At 40.0% G+C, this 16270-nt stretch overlaps 2 protein-coding genes across 10 annotated transcripts in view; both read right to left on the reverse strand.

Moving 5' to 3' along the window:
- MYO5C (myosin VC) overlaps nt 1-1159 on the reverse strand; it is a 33178-nt gene extending 32019 nt beyond the window's left edge. For both annotated transcript variants that reach the window (XM_057372063.1, XM_057372064.1), the window contains exon 1: nt 1089-1159. In XM_057372063.1, the coding sequence (XP_057228046.1) occupies nt 1089-1115 (27 nt within the window). In that variant the 5' untranslated portion in view covers nt 1116-1159. The remainder of the gene's footprint in view (nt 1-1088) is intronic.
- Nucleotides 1160-4532: 3373 nt separating this feature from the next.
- MYO5A (myosin VA) overlaps nt 4533-16270 on the reverse strand; it is a 91908-nt gene continuing 80170 nt past the window's right edge. For 4 of the 8 annotated variants that reach the window (XM_057372073.1, XM_057372067.1, XM_057372070.1 and 1 more), the window contains 10 exons: nt 15177-15251; nt 13196-13289; nt 12494-12640; nt 11926-12080; nt 10645-10734; nt 9772-9922; nt 8678-8960; nt 7701-7875; nt 6284-6364; nt 4533-5408 (listed from right to left, as the gene is read on the reverse strand). In XM_057372073.1, the coding sequence (XP_057228056.1) occupies nt 5256-5408; nt 6284-6364; nt 7701-7875; nt 8678-8960; nt 9772-9922; nt 10645-10734; nt 11926-12080; nt 12494-12640; nt 13196-13289; nt 15177-15251 (1404 nt within the window). In that variant the 3' untranslated portion in view covers nt 4533-5255. The remainder of the gene's footprint in view (nt 5409-6283; nt 6365-7700; nt 7876-8677; nt 8961-9771; nt 9923-10644; nt 10735-11925; nt 12081-12493; nt 12641-13195; nt 13290-15176; nt 15252-16270) is intronic. The other 4 variants (XM_057372072.1, XM_057372069.1, XM_057372071.1 and 1 more) reach the window with 1 other exon arrangement.

The raw sequence follows: 16270 nt of genomic DNA on the forward strand, positions 1-16270 counted from the left end.
ATAATAGTAATGTATTCACCTCTCTGACAAAGGGGACAAAAGCCCAGCTCCACAAGCATCTATTTAATGGCCACACRAAAGACACAGCTAAATTAGCTTTACTTTTCAGTTTTCCATGTGTATCTAACTATAAACTGTTATTAGGATCATTACTACGCTGTGCTGATCTCCTGGCTTACAAAAAGTGCTTTTTAAATTGAATTCTTTGTTTGCTGTTATTCTMTGTGAGTTAGAATATCACCACCAAAGAGCCTCTGGGGCACACAGTTCGTTCCCATGTAAGAAAATGAACTGCGCTAGGTGAAGGACGAGAAAGAGAGGRGGAAGAACGTGATAAAAGCACTGATTCTTCAGCAAAGGGTTGCAGGAGCCTCCACTGGCAAATGCAGCCAGCCGACAGAGTTGGCTGTCTCCAAACCCTGCCTCGCAGGTAAACAGACGGGAGTTTGCTCATTTCCGCGTCAGGTTACACCCGCACTCCTTCCCCCTCCACCTGCCTGACATTATTCCTGAGAAAACTGCCTTTCCTTCTTCCAGCAGCTCCGAGCGTGGCAGCAGCACCAGGACCCACCGGCCCCGCAGCACCGGGCTCAGTGGGAGCAGCTGCTGGGGCGAGAGACAMAGGCTTATAAATCACCAACATACCCATGGTGGTTTTGTTATTTAAAGCTAAGCGAACAAAGGATACGTCACAACATTCCGGTGACTACAAGAGAAGYGAGAAAAGTTGTGCAAAAGTTTCAGCAGGCGCATTGAGGAGGAAGAATGTTCGTTTCAGGGRCAAGCTCTGCCCACACACGTTCAAYATTGACCCAACAGAAAGCGCGGCGCTCCGAGCCCGAGYGCCGGGAAGGGCAGTAAAACTTTTTCATCACGTTGCCTAATCGCTGGCTGGAGCAGCGGGACCTGTTCCGAGGGGCTCAGAAAAGGAGGGTTTCCCTCAAGAAGAAGCATCTCGCCCCGGTGCCCTGTGGTGTGTGCCCGCCGTCGCACCCCGCCATGTCCCCCACAGGCGGCTCCGCGCTGTGACCACCGCCCGCGGCCCCCTCCCTCAGCCCCAAATATCCAAAATAACTCAGCTCTCTCACCTGCGTGTAGAGCTCGGCCAGCGCCATCGGAGCACGGACGAGGTGGTGTCACAGGAGCCCGCCCCAGGTTCCGCAGGTGGCCGCGGTCCGGCCCGGCCCCCGCCCCGGGGCGTGGGGAACGGCCCTGCCCCGCTCCTCGCTCCCCGCCCGGCCCCGGCCCCGCTCCGGCCCCAGCCCCGGCCCTGCTCCGGCCCCAGCCCCGCTCCCCGCCCGACCTCGGCCCCAGTGACTGCAGAGCCCGGCCCTGGCCCTGCTCCCCGTCCCGCTCCTTGCCCGGCCCCGGCCCCGGCCCCACTCCCCGCTCGGCCCCGGCCCTCTCCCGGCTCCGGCCCCTCTCAGGGCCGTGTTATCAGGCCGCGGAGGGCAGCAGGGTCCCAGCTCTGCCAGTTACCGCCCTGGCACAGCGGGCATCTGGGATACACCTCCAGCTGCCACAGGGATTCCAGGGGAGCAGTCCTGACCCAGCGGAGAAAACCAACAGGAACATTAATCACCTCCTTAAAAAGCACTGTAAAGGAGTTTCTACAACAAACTCGCGATAAGATAAAAATTAACAACTCTGAATTAAAGCACTATCAGGTACTGCATTTAAATATCCTTAATGAGGAAGATTTGAATAACTACCGTGCCAGTTTTTGACAGGTTTGGCACAAGAAGCTTTCATGGCACATGAGGTAATGTTTTAGTGAAATAACTGAAATTTTATCTCAGGAACAGTTAATATTAGGTGACTATATATCTGAACAGAAATGGGTTACGCCGARCAAAGTATTTTCCCATAAGCACGGTGGTTTATGGCACACTACTGCTATCTGGGTGTGTATTTACACATCCTCAGATTTTAACCAACTCCCTTGACAGTCAACACCAAGCCTGCCATGGAGGCAGAGGGAACCCTGTGACCATCTGGGGTCTGTGCCAGCACAGCTCATGAGCCACCAACCAACCAACCAACCAACCAACCAGCCAACCAACCAAAAAAATCTGAAACAAATTGTACAGTTGTACTTTTATTTGGACATTTTCCAGTGATAGCTATTAGGCTACAGTTTTTATGATGCATACGTTTACTAAGTACAACATCAGACACTACAACAGATCAGAGCTCATGTAATTCTGACAATGTTTTGTTTTTCATCTATGTACTGTAGTGGCATCAAGTGAAAACCTATKTTTAAAGGCTTTTACTTATCACATGAAGTATCAGCATCTTAAAAAACCCAAGTGTTTACTCATAGTTTTAGTATGGTATTTGAAATGTGTTCAGTTTAAATCACAAATTACATATAGACCTTCAAGATTGCAATTGCTGGTGTTTCCAAGTTGGGWACAAATGTTGCTGGATATCAATCCACTTTCAACAATGAAGTTGATGCTACTTTTTCCTGTGATGGAATAGATTAATCTCATTTAATGGACTTAAGCACTTYTATGATCCATCCCAGTCTGAAGTGTGAGAAGCAATTTTTCAAAATTTGGATAGAAGACTGTGTCCTAAGCATCAGAATAAAATGATCACTGGAATAAAAATACACCAAACTGAATGAGGTAATTATTGTGCAAAATCTGTAGAATAACTGTATATATTTCTAAGGGGTCATTGACAAGTATTTCTCCAGCATCTGATAAAATCTATCATCTCAATAGATAATAAATTAAAATATAAAAGATATGTCCACATTAAAAGAGCATAACAATGATTCAAAGGAAAAAAGGACGTTTTGAAAATAATTCTGCATTATATTCCATGGTTRAAGAGATTTTAGTTCTAAGGTGAAAGTTCTATTATACACTCACTAAAATTTTACTTCTGAAAAGTGCATGTAAAATACTGCCATGTAAAATGTTAGATGAATTACCAACTACATACCTATTCCAACTCAAAAATATTTTCCTTTAAAACATGTCAAGCAGCATATACTTTTAATGTGATATAAATTCCTGTCGAACCACTGAGTTTAAGGATGAAACCTATAAATTACTAAACACTACCTTTTTAAGGAAACGATACAATAAGGCTTTTTACAGGTAAACAAACTTAAAAAATAAACAAAAATACATTTAGGCATACATTTTAAACACTAACRCTTAAATAGTGGATACATTTCCTGATCTACAGTATGAACATACTGTAATGCCAATTGTTTGTTTTTCAATAGGAGAAAAAAAATTGGTAGGTCAGCATGTTCTTGTGTGTTTTCTTTCCTAACCTTGTTACTGGATGCAAAGGCTTTGCCATTACATTCTCACAAGTACAATACCCCTGACAGTCTGAAAACRACCTTACACCTTATTTGGAGCCACTTCACAGTAGCCAGAGTTTCAGAAATCAAGTAATATTTGAAAAAGGAGTGTTTGGTTTATGATGCAGAGGAAAACAATCTAAGTCATTTAGCAAAGATCATTCAGGACTTTTCCACAATGCAGGATTAGGTTCTTGGAAGTAAAGGCATGATCAATCAAATGTAATATGGGCCATTGGAATATGACAGGAGCATCTTAAAATGATACTAAGTTTATTGTCCTTACTTCCAGTTTTAGCAACCATACAAACAGCTTATCTGCYTCTCAAGTAAAACCAAACTAAAATGTTTCAGTCTGCTTAACAGCAAATCTTTTCTCTGTGAATTTGCAGGCAAACAGAGGAGCACCAAATAGTCTAATAGTGTACCTCTAGGTTTTTTATCAATACTGTAAAATAAATTAATGTTAACACTAAGATGCAGGTTATTATAATACATTAAAAATATTGCACAGTGCAACTGAGCAATGTGTGTGGCTTTATTTTTACATGTATACTTGAGCCATACACCACAGAATTGGAACCTTAAGCAAGGCTTCCACACTTATGCCTCACATTGTGAAATGTGAATTTTACATAGCTGATCCAAGATGTGTGAGACAGAAAAAACTTTCCAGTAAAATGTGCAATATCCAAAATAACTCAGTTTCTCATTATGCACTCTGGATTTCCAACTATTAAACCAGCATGAGTCATAGTCAAGTGAAAGCATCACAGTCAAACTCTACTTAACTTTCCTGTTAGTCAGCCTTTCTAAGAATAAGAGCCTTGGGCTACTGCAGAAATATTCTGTTCAAGTTTTTCCTCTCATATTCCAGTGTGAAAGAAGACTTTTTTTCTGGGTTTTTTTTTAATGGCAAAAAAACGAAAGTGATTATACTCAAAATTCCCATTGTCATCTCTGGGGGTCTGCAAAGAACACTGTTAGACAGACTCTATAACCTAAATAAATACTAAARTAATTACTGACTTCTGATCATTTGCTTCAAGATTCTGTATTTTTAGCTAACTACTTTTAAAAATAACTAAACATATAATTTCCAGTGTGCTACTTGTGCTTAGTTACCATTTTCCTCTACAGGTGTTACTTGATACAATGTGCAAAAATCCACTTAAAATAACAGACCGCAACAGACTGTAAATAAGGTTGACCAGAAAAAATGAAGTATCTTATTTTTAGTGCTTAGTATGATACTGTCGTACATTTAAAACAACAGAATATGCAGCAGCGATTTAGTTTGCTCAGTAAACCACAGTTCTAACAAATCAACACCTAAGTTAGAGCATATAGTGAGCTATAAGACTTATCACTACAGTTTATGTYAAACTGACATAAATGAGAAAGTGGTTTAAGAAATAATTTTATATATTGCCAGTTTGTGTTTTTCCATTCCAGTTTTTACAAATTAAATGTAACAGGCTCCCACAYGACTGTGTATTCTACTACAAAATGCCTCACTTTCAAGTCTTCCATGTCCAGGACTGTGACTGTCCCCATTGGTCCCTGCCTATGAGAAGATTACATATAGATTTTAATTTACACTATTTAAATACATTRCTAAAGATCTAAAAATGTCTCTAGACAGCTGAAGACACAATTTTTGTCCAAGCCTGATTTCCATACTCTGCAAATGTATGAAYCAGTGATGTCCTCATAAATGCAATGACCGAGCACAAATGCACATCTTTCTAGGAGCCTTCAGCCTGTGGTGCTGCTGTGCAGTTTCCCAGCTACCTTAACTACACATCTGGGCTTTTGTWGGCTTTTGTTGGGAAAACGTGGGTTTAGTGCTTCACTATGTTTGAACAGGTACAGGTATCAGGCAACCACTTCTTCATCTAACACTGACGGGACATCCTCAGAATCAGACACGAGATATGAAGCCCAGACCCAAGCTGGCTGGGATCTGAATGGTTTCTAGAGCCAGAGAGGATGGATTAAATGGAAAAGTAACAGGAAAGATGTGTTTAGCATCCATGAGCAACTGAGGAGAGTCCTTCCGGTCTCGCAGACGCACCTGCAAAGATAAGAAAGGGATGACATCAGCACTGAGCACCTGACTGACAATAATCACCTTGCAAAGATGATCTGTGCTTACAGACACGTGTGTGTGTGCAAACACACTCCACACCAACCTGAGCCAGCACATTTACAACAGTTGTGCCATTAAACTGTAGTTACTTTTAGCAGCTTTGGTTCTACACATCTCCCCTTACTATGCAATCTGAACATACTTGAATTCCTTGCAAAAGGAAGATTTTGCCCAGTACCTGGTAACTGTCTTTTCAGTAAGTGGAATTACAGTTTTATCTCAGTTCTACCTTCCCAATCTCCCTTATCCTGCTATAATGAAATTCCATTTCAAACAGTCTAGAAAGTCCATGCTTGTTTCTTTTAATTTGCTCCACTGGCTGCTTCTCTTTAGAGTTTTCAAAACTTYTCATTTTCACCAATATATACAAAAACAGAGGGAGTAAATTAAGGACTTTGATATGGATACAGGCCTCAGTTTTCAAAGCACAGAACTTCCCATGCAGACACAGGTCTGAGTAAAGTGAATTTGCATAYCTGAGTCTTACTGCTTGAAAAGCTGTCATGCAAGTGTGTTTACATACAGAAAGATGGATAAGCACAAAAAACCTCTCACCTTCTGAAAACCTCATACATACTGACAGGGAAACTAACACTTCCATGTAAGTCTGAAGGCAGTAACTTGTGATTGCTTAAAATTTTAAGGCTGACATCACCTTTTACCACACAGTTAAACAATGATGGCCCAAAACCATAGTTTAATTCATATTCCTGAGTGTACTTCAGGATACAAGCTATTTTGGCTGCTCAGAGATTCTTAGAAACAGTCAAATGGTTTTTGGGGAAAAGATAGAGACATACCTGTATTGTACGTATAAATGACACCAAGACTCTCTCTTCAAACTCATTAACTGGAGTATACAAATTCAGAACTTTTACAATCTGTGAAGAAAAMCAACCAACAACCACCTTAGGATCGTGTTACTGATCAATCAACAGATTCATCCATGGTTACTAATAACATAATTTTAAAATTCTATTTAAAACAGAAAATTATTTACAAGTATCTGTTATTTTTTATTTTATTGATTCATACAGAACTCCATCACTTGCTCAATGTTATGTTGCTATGTTATATGACTGCCTTGTTCAGAACATATGGTCTTTGGTGGTAGAAACTTTAAACTTCTACAAATGTGTGGAAAATACTAAATGATGGGAAAATCACATGAGAAGAACTGATCGTACTGCTACCCACCCCCAGAAACCTGATGTATTGCTCAGCCTAATTTTGATGCTGTAATTATGAACTCCTGTTGTCATAACCTTCTGTAGTCTTACAACTTCACTGTTTTTCAAGACAAGCTATTTTTTAAAAAATAGGGCTAAAACCACCAAAGGAAACAATTGCATCACAAAGACTGTAAATAATAATATGGGTTAGACTTGTAAAACCTAATAAAAATTCTCTTTGTTTTATTACCATTCCCTTCTTTAAGAAATCAAATCACTTAAAAACACTTACAGCTCACRGAATTCTAACTTCTTATTCAGTAGAAAACTAAGTGATTTCCCAGTAATGTGAATTACTAAATCAAAATGGCTGTATCAATGCAACTGCTAGTGCTGACACAACTGTGAAAGAAATGAAGAAATGTCTTCCTGTTCCAGGTGAGAATTGTTCAGTAAGCACCAATAAATGGATACCACAGGGTCCATTTAGACCTGTACAAGCTCCATGCAAATATAGCAYGGTTTGAAAAAAACATGCAACATATCTGTACAAAATGGAAGCTATCCTAAATAGGAGTCTGTTTACTGAGCTCCACTGGTTCAGCCTTTGAGGCTAATGGGTACAGTAACTTAATACTTCGGTTTGCAGACTCACAGACAACAGCTCTGTCTGAATTGTCCATTAACTTGGCTGGATACCAACTCTGATGACAGAGAGATCATGTCCCAGGCAGAGCTGTCTGGAGCACAGAGATGTCTTTGAATGAAGACTTTTCTCTAARGATTTCCACAAACTGAGAGACTGTGTCCATAACTGCACCCTGCACAATCCATTGAGCTTCCTCCCATTTATTCAAAACTAATCTCCAACATCAGACTCAAAAGGATCTGGTCCTTTTTTCACCCCTCCAACTCAATCTGTTTTAGCTGTACTAATGCAAACTTAAATAGGAAATCATGTGCAACTGCAGCACAGACAGGGATAGCAAACAGCAACAGAGCAGAGAGCTGCTCAGGAGGGASAGCACAATGAGAATTTGCTCACCTGGGCAGTAGTCAGTGCATTACACATTGAACAAATGGCTTCTGCATCTTCATCAGTTTTCTTTTTTACTTGCAGCAACTGTGCAGCCTGGATGAGGGGTTCCAGGGTTTCTTTAGCCCCACTATTCATCAAGTTTTTATCACGTAGCCATTCTTCCAGTTGACTCACATTGTACCTGTACAAAGAKRTAAGAGTATYAAGAACATTAATGCCTGGTTATGGMTAGAYGGAAAACATGTGCAATTTCTCTTTCCCAGTGCTCCTTCTTTGTGTTTATGTGTTTTTCTTCCTTGTTATTTTGTCTTCACACTGTTTTCTTCTAATTAAGGCAGGAATTTTGACTTTCATAATAATTAGAAACTATGGTCTAAGATTTCCACTAAATAGTTTTCCCCATTTATTTCTGTTCCTATTAATGGCATGAATGTAATAAGTACAAGAAGAAATGCAAATGAGATTTCTGTCCATGTTAAAGTACAGTGAGGCTTTGTGAGGTAACTTGAGGGACTGGAATGCCCAGGCTAAATTTTGTGACATATAAGAAGAATCCACTGGACAACTCATGAGAAAAGCAGGAGATGATTCAGATGGCTTTACCTCACGATGCAGCAAACTAGCATGGACAAAGAGGTATCCACTGCACCAYCAGTGTACACAAAAACCCAGCAGGAACGTTTGCTATTGTTCTCCAAAAGCTGAGGAAGCAATTACTCACATTTCACCTACAGTTCTGATTCCCACTTGACAATGAAACACTTTTTTGGTTTGCTTCTACCACATCTCCTTGATAATCAGGTAGGATTTGGCCTAACTSAACCAAGCTCTTTTAACTGAATTTCACCAAATGAGTTTAACAGCATTTGCACCTGCTTGTATGTAGAAAATAAATATTCCAGATGTACCTGCAGCTCCATCAAAATGATGTCCAGCAGGATTTCCAGCAGTGCATTCAAGGAAAGTGCAACAAGCTCTCTCACCTTATCTGCATTCCTTTGCTCCAGGAGCACATGTCCTTGCGCAGGAGGAGGTTATTGAGCGTCACGGCCCCGATGATGTAGAACATCTGCTTGACAACCTGTTTGATGAGCTCGGGATCCATCCCGTGCTGACACATGACCGAGTGGAAGGAGTTCAGCTGCCGAACGATGGAGTCCAAGGTGTAGGTTCCTTCATCAGCGATGCTGGATGTTCTCTTCCGCAGCCCCGTTGGCTTCACCCCTGAGACTCCTTGGATGGTCTCATGCTCCAGCATTCCTGAAACTGCATTGGATCCACARTGTTATTGGGATGACTGAAAACTGCTGATACACAAGCATATTGTGCAAGACAGCAAAGCACAGAGAGCAGGCTGGGCTTTCTGCTAGCCACAGTTTACGACGACTTCCAGAAACTGTGTTCTGCAAAATCTAAAAGTTTAAGGGGGTTTTACAAAGATTCCAGTATGTGTGGTTGAAAGGACAGTCTGACTCTAGCTCAGGAAAGTTACTTTTTTCCTTCGAGAGTCTGCAAATCGAGAGCTGCTCCATTCTTCTAAATGCTGTGACTGGAAAGCTTCATGAAAATTTCTGCAGGTATATTGTCTGAATAGAAAATGAAGTGTTCTTAAGGAAAAGAAAAAGCCCTCCCTGAATGTTAGCTTTATCACTGCTTGTGATTTAATCCCCCACTGCTGTCCATAATAACAACTAAATATTTTTCTCCATAGTAATTTCAACTAAGAGTTCTTGTGTGATTAGAGTGTAATTTTTCCAGGGAATATTTCCCAACAGACAGGGCAACAAATACCAGATTTTCCTGACAGCTTCTTGCTGCAAATGCTTGATTTATGACAAGCATGAATAAGGYATATAATTCATTCTGGCACTGCCAGAAGAAACATTTAAGTCACAGTTTAATGTTTCCTCTAATTCAACCTGTCCAGGACAGTCCTTGTCMTCTATGAACAGAGTACCACAAGAACTATTAATGAAACTCTACTGTTCAGGAAGAAATACAGATACATCTACTACCACCMTCACGATTTTCRTTTTGCTATTGTGTTGTGAAAATAAGGAATTCAACTTTGCCTTACCAATCATWGGTTGCAGAATATTTTCCAACACTCGGACGAGCTGTTGGTAGATCTGAATAGCCAAGTCACTCAGTACTTGTCTGTATTCAGCTAAATCAAAATTAGTGAGGCAGTGTTCATTCTGGCGTGGYGTATTATGCTTCATAAACCCCTGAATTCAAAAATGAACAGAAATTAATGCTTCAGTGGAGTACAAAACTATTACACAAACACAGTATTTGCATTTTCTTTCATGCACCTGACAAACAMTACTTCTAAAATAAGYCACAGCCTCTTAAAATTATAGTTTGGATTTCTTCTGATTGTGACTAAYRCCAGGATTTGCTTTTCAACTGTGATGCTCACAGCATCTGCTTCCTTAAGTCAAAATGTCAGGTCTGTGACACARGAACAAACTCTGCCAGCTTTCTGGCAGGCAAGACCCTTCCCCTCCACTGCAGTGTGGGCATTCTCACCTGGTCAGTGATGGCCAAAAGCTCAGTTAAGTTTGAAGGAGGCCTCAGATATWTCACAGCCTCCAAACATAAACTGGTCATACTAGGCAATATTATGGTTGAAAGGTTCAATACGGCCCCTTTGACAGGGAGTGCAGTGAATCATTGCTAGAACTATAATGGTAGCAGCCAGATTCTCCTGCTTAATCTGGGGATTGACACTTTGGGGAGCCCAATGTCCTTCAGACTCCAGGCCCCCAGCCTGCAATAAAGGGAWGTTGATTCTAATCTTATATTGCCATGCTTTCCACTGATGCCATCACCATCATTCCAAAAGGTGCAGTGTGACTAGATTTTGGGATATGACTGGATTAGTTTAAGAGCAGCGCTGACAATGGTAGTGGAGAGCAAGAGAAACCAGAGCAAGAACACTGCTTACCTCTTCTCCACTGTACTGCTTCAAACAGTGCAAAAATCGGCAGGTGTTCGACAGCCAGAAGGACACCGTTTCAAAGTCATCTCCTCTTTTCTGAAGATAAAACAAACAAGTTCAGCAAAGACTGGTAGGAGAAATAAAATAATAAAATGCTAGATCAACAACTACAGAATTAAGACACTTCCCAGTAGCTCCTCATTCTGATGCTTTGCAAAACTTTGTGTATTTCAGTAATGTGCCAGAAAAGCAACAATTTTGGCAAAATGCCATTAAACACCCTCCCCGTTTTCCTTAGTGTTTTTTAAGAATTTGATTTCCTCCACAGATCTGATCTTTCTGTATTTCACAGACCTATCCTAATTGCTCTGTGCAGAAATCAAAGGGCAATSTGACTGAATTCCCAAAATACCCAGTGACTCTTGTGAAGAGCCCAGCAGAGAAGACTGGAATGATACAGAGGCAGCAGGAGGAGCTGGGAATAATTCAGTTTTGATGAAAGCCACTTACATCATAACCATTTTGGCACCCTGATATAGAAAATCAAACAAAACAACAAACCCTTCTCAGCAAAGAACACAGGATCCAGTATATGCTGAGTAGAACCACAGCTCCATAGTGTGCACTTCTTTCACTTAAAAATATTCAAAAATTCCTGTGGAGATCTAAGCTCCTGCAGGATTGTTTATTAAGTATTTTTTTCAAAACTTGTAGCTTGATTAAAGACTTGGCTTTTGACAYATCTCTCTCATTTAAAAAMKAAAAAACCATGTAAGCATAAAACATATTTAAGTCTTAGTAATGCCTTCAAGATACACCTGCCCTGAACTCTCACAGCCATCTCATTGCAAAGACTTTGGGTAGCAACATATTATCATCAGTGTGTATTATCATACAATCTGTAGGTAGAACAAATGAGGGAATCTGTTAACCAAAACTGCAAATGAAACTGTTTAATTAAGCACTCTGGAGAAGATTAACAAAGACTCACTCTGCAAACTTTGACTACATYYAAAATTTATAAGCTGAGCTTCAGASAAGGGAGAATATTCAAAACAAAAAGAAGGTAGTTCCTTTCCCACTGGTTCAATGCATCACTGGTACTATTTGGATAAAATGCCAACAATGTAATTTGTTGGTTTTTTAACTCAACTCTTGCGACTTTAGTGGGAGTTCACTGATCACAAATGTGGAGCCAACTTATCAAAAGCCTTTTCCTCATTCTTCTAACACAAAWCCAAAAGCAGATTTTAAATTAACATTTTTTTCTAAACCAAGCAGACTAACCTTCAACACTTTTTTGATGCCATTGATAGTGGAAGTCAACAAYGACCGCACTTTCTGGTCATCATTAAGGTAATCTGCATGGCGCACACACATGAACAAAATATATGCTGGTAGTCCTGGAATCAGGTTGACAGCTACCCCACGTGGTTTCAGCTCTTGGGAAAAACAAACACACATTGTCTTGTTCAGTGTCAAATCATCGGAAGATGTTACATGAGATAATTGCAGCCTCTCCAGTTAACAGCAAACACACACACACACACATATACATATATATAGACATATGTATGGCCACTGAAAACTGACAGCAAAACTAAGTGCCACTTTCTTGGTAAAGAATAGAATAAGAAAACATAACTGCCTGCTAAAAAATATGTAGGCATGTTAATATGTACTCTACTCAGCACGAAGGATAATCAGGTTACAACAGATTTTTAGGAATTGTAGATAAACTGAATACTGTCAAAACCAAAATAAGCWATTCATTTCCTAATGCAAATTCTGTGCTCTTATTCATTTTTCAGAGTGTATGGGAGCAGAGAGGGCCACAAAGGAGAAAGAAGCTTACCTAAAATAAGATTCTTSACGAGTTTTTGTTCATCCTCCTTCTTATATTCCAGCATCCCTTGGAAGTCCTTCTCTTTCCGTGGAATGTTAACTGGACGAATAGGTTCATCAATGATTTGTCCAGGTGATATGTTCTCCATCTGGCCCACTACAGAGAGAAAATGCAAAGAAATAATACATTTTCCAGTGAAACCAATACATACCGGAAACATTTCTGTGRTATTTCAGGAACATTTTCCCACTCTGCATTATGTACAAACATAACTGCGATCTTGTCTAGAGCAGTAATCAAGTATTACTGAAAGACTTTTTAAAAAAACCACTTAGTTTGAGTCACTAACTTTCACATTCAAAGGAAAACTGGGTTAGTAATTTTTGTCTGGTTCATATTTAGTATTGCTTTTCTCTTGACAAAATCAGTTATTGTCTTTGAGTACACAAACAGTCAGGARCCATTCCTTTATGTTTAAATAATTTCTTCCTTCAGAGAAACATCAGTCTCTTTTTCTCATCTTCTAAACAAATCTTGTGAAGGTTCATAAAGGAACACACAGAGCTCTGAGCACATGTCCTGTTTCTGCAATCAACAGAGGCTAAAGCTACTGAAGACCTCAGGCCCTCACAACAACTAAACCWGATGGATATGGTGACAATTACAGCACAAAAAGTAAACCAAAATCTTTCTCTCAAARTATAAAAGTACCTTCGAGTTCACCGATCTTCTTAGCAAACACTTTCAACTGTTTCTTTAACTTGCGAACAGTTTTGTCTTGCTTTTCCAGCTGCTCCATTAAATCCTGCAAATTAAAATAAGGCAAAGATTGAGATATGAGAACAATCCTGTACCATGTGACAGAGACAAAAAACAGTGCTGTTAGAGTTACAAGGCAGTGAGGAAAGCTGAACAGAGGTGCCATCCTCTGGCCAAGGACTGCAAGCTGGTACACAGCCTATAACGCAAGCCAAATATTGCAAATATTATGAAGTTATGTGCAGCATGCCAAAGGCAAAGCTCTTAGGCAGGTAGATTCTGCAGACTCAGAACTAGGTCAGTTCGTACAGCAGAAGACATTTGCTGCAAAAACATCTCCCTAATGCTTACTCCCTGCTCTTCCAGATACCTCACAGAAATTATTTTCTTTACTATTTAACAGCCATCCTGTATTTCTGCATCATTTATTCTTGCTTTCAGGACTGACTCCTTATTCAGACCTATTCATGTTATGAGATAAGAGAGAGATGCCTAGAAAAACCATAATTTGCACTCAAATTTACCAAAACACCCAAACACCATTTCTTGTGTTGTTCTGCCACTTCCCTTGCTGTCATCATGTTTCCTTACACCAAAACTGGTTTCTTACATCTTTTTATTCTGTACCCTAACATAGCCTAACACCTAAAAGTCCTATTTTTTCAATCAACCTCAGCTTTTCCTTCAAAGGAGCACTCCACAGAAATCTATCGCCAAATAATTCTGTGATTTATTTGTTGTAGTACATTAATAAAATAATCATATAACTAAAAAAAGGAAAGTCTTTCCAAAGGAAGCAAAACATCAAGCTCAAAAAACCTGAAAGCCATTCCAGGTTAAGCGTGGGGAGGCAGCTTAGAAGAAAAATCTTCTAAGCACAATGATTCTTTGTGGCACTGGCTCTTACCAGTAACAAGGGACCGTGAACTCCCTGCATCAAAAGCATCATCTGGGAAATTACACCTCTTCTAAAGCACTGCAAAATTTTAGTGCAGCATGGGCAACAACTCAGAATCAGGCAGAAATCTGAATCATGTAGTACAAGGGTTTACCTGGTATAACGCACTGGAGCAGTAAGATATTAGTAGGCCTGCTGATAAAACAGAGTCGAGGCTATGCTTCACACCCACAGCAGTGTTCAATTTTACAGCAGTGTTCAATTTTACAACAGAAATCCTGTTAAAAACCCTACATATTTGTTGTCAGATAAAACAATTTCTCCTGAAATGAATAAAATGATACATGTAAGTTCAACAGACTATTTTGAATGTATCAGGGAAGGGATATGATTTCAGAACAATCTCTACATGAGGATGAATAAAGTTCTTTCTATGGTTCTTCTGAACAAATTAAACAGATTTCACATCTCATTAACATCTGGAAACTCATAAATTATATTCTTTCAAGCTCACAAATGGTGCTGCCTTTAATTACTATGGAAGTATTTCCAATGTCACCTTTCATATTTTGTATTTCTGAAAAAATATTAAAGTAAGAACAGATTCAGGCTATGAATGGATTGCTGGCATTATTAACCTTGGTAAGGACCTGTATTGTAAGTCCTCTCCTTTGGTGAACAGAATCTAAATGTATCAAAGTTTTGAACCAAAGAGTAGATGTGAAAATTGAGCATCTCTTGCATCATGTACGTCTTTTCCAGGGCAGTAAGAAGTAGTATTCAGAAAGAAACTGCTTTGCTCACAGTGCAAGGCTTGTATTAGTAACAAAACTGTGCATCAAAAAGAAACACAGATTACACAAACGACACTAGAACTAACAAAAAAAGCAGTGAAGGAAGTAATTGGCATCGTGAAGCTCTCTGCAGGGGGAATTCCTCTGAAAGGGTGGAAAAGGAGACAGTCTGCTTTTCAATTAGTGCTTCAGAAACAGCAACYGAGACAACAGAGAAACAGGATTCAYGTGAACTACATACAATCATCCGCTTGTAAAGGGAAATCCGGTACAACTGATACTTCTTGGGRTCATCTGCATACAACTCCTCATAAAACTGCAAAAACAGGGACAGGATTGGTTTTCTCCTTCCCTTTCAGACACTGACACTTTAAGATTAAATCAGAATACAACAAGATCAAGAATCTCCTATTTTCAGGCAGTCTAGGCCTGAGTTCTGCTCCTGCCAGGACCTCTCAGAGAGATGCTGATGTAGATGAGCTGCAGAACAGTCAGGTCTTTTAAAAATGGACTGTGAAAGCATGGAATACAACCTTTGTGAGAACAGGGACAGGACATTTTCTTATGCTAATCAAGATGGGATTGCAGTGARCACTGCAATTCTCACATGGCATCTGGAAAGCCTGTAAATTGTTTCCACTCYAGGGCTAGGAGTGGAACAGAAACATTACACCCAGTTTGGAGTGGACTTGCAATACTGACACATCACAAGTGAAATACTAAGGAATGAGTCTATATTTAACAACTAAAATTACATTCAATGTATTYGAATACAAAGAGAACTCCTCTGGGATATAATTACATGACTGTGTGTTGCCTTGGGAACACAGAATGTGATGAGTAGGTYTCTGGGGAGGAAAAATGGCTAAAAATCATAATGTGACAAAGCAGCAGGAAGGAGCTGCTGAGACAGAAACATTCACCATCTACCTTTGCCARTGAKAGACTGCTGCTGCTGAGGCAAACTWATACWTWTAGCCAGTTCTCCAACATTTATTAACTGAATTATCTGACACTTCCCTCAAAATCTTTGGTATTAAGAGAAGAGCCCAGCAGTGATAACTTCGTCACGTATATAAGCAGGAATCACTATGCCTTGGCTTGTTTGGTGAAAGCAAGGACACAACCAGGATTTTCAGGCTGAAGTAACATATTTCCCTTTCCCAGCAACAGGCCTATCATATTCCAGCACCTGTTTGGAAGTCTCCTTGGAATCTCTGGGGTCTCTTAGGAAGATTACCCCAGAAAGGAAGCAGCCCACATAGATGGACAAACTCCTTTGTGGAAGAAAGTAGGGAGTTTTACCCAATCCTTCCTTCAGCAAAGTTTTTGTGC

This window comes from Malurus melanocephalus, unplaced genomic scaffold (assembly GCF_030028575.1).
Source record: "Malurus melanocephalus ecotype Western Australia unplaced genomic scaffold, MMel_1.1 scaffold_163, whole genome shotgun sequence".
Taxonomy (NCBI): Eukaryota; Metazoa; Chordata; class Aves; order Passeriformes; family Maluridae; genus Malurus; species Malurus melanocephalus.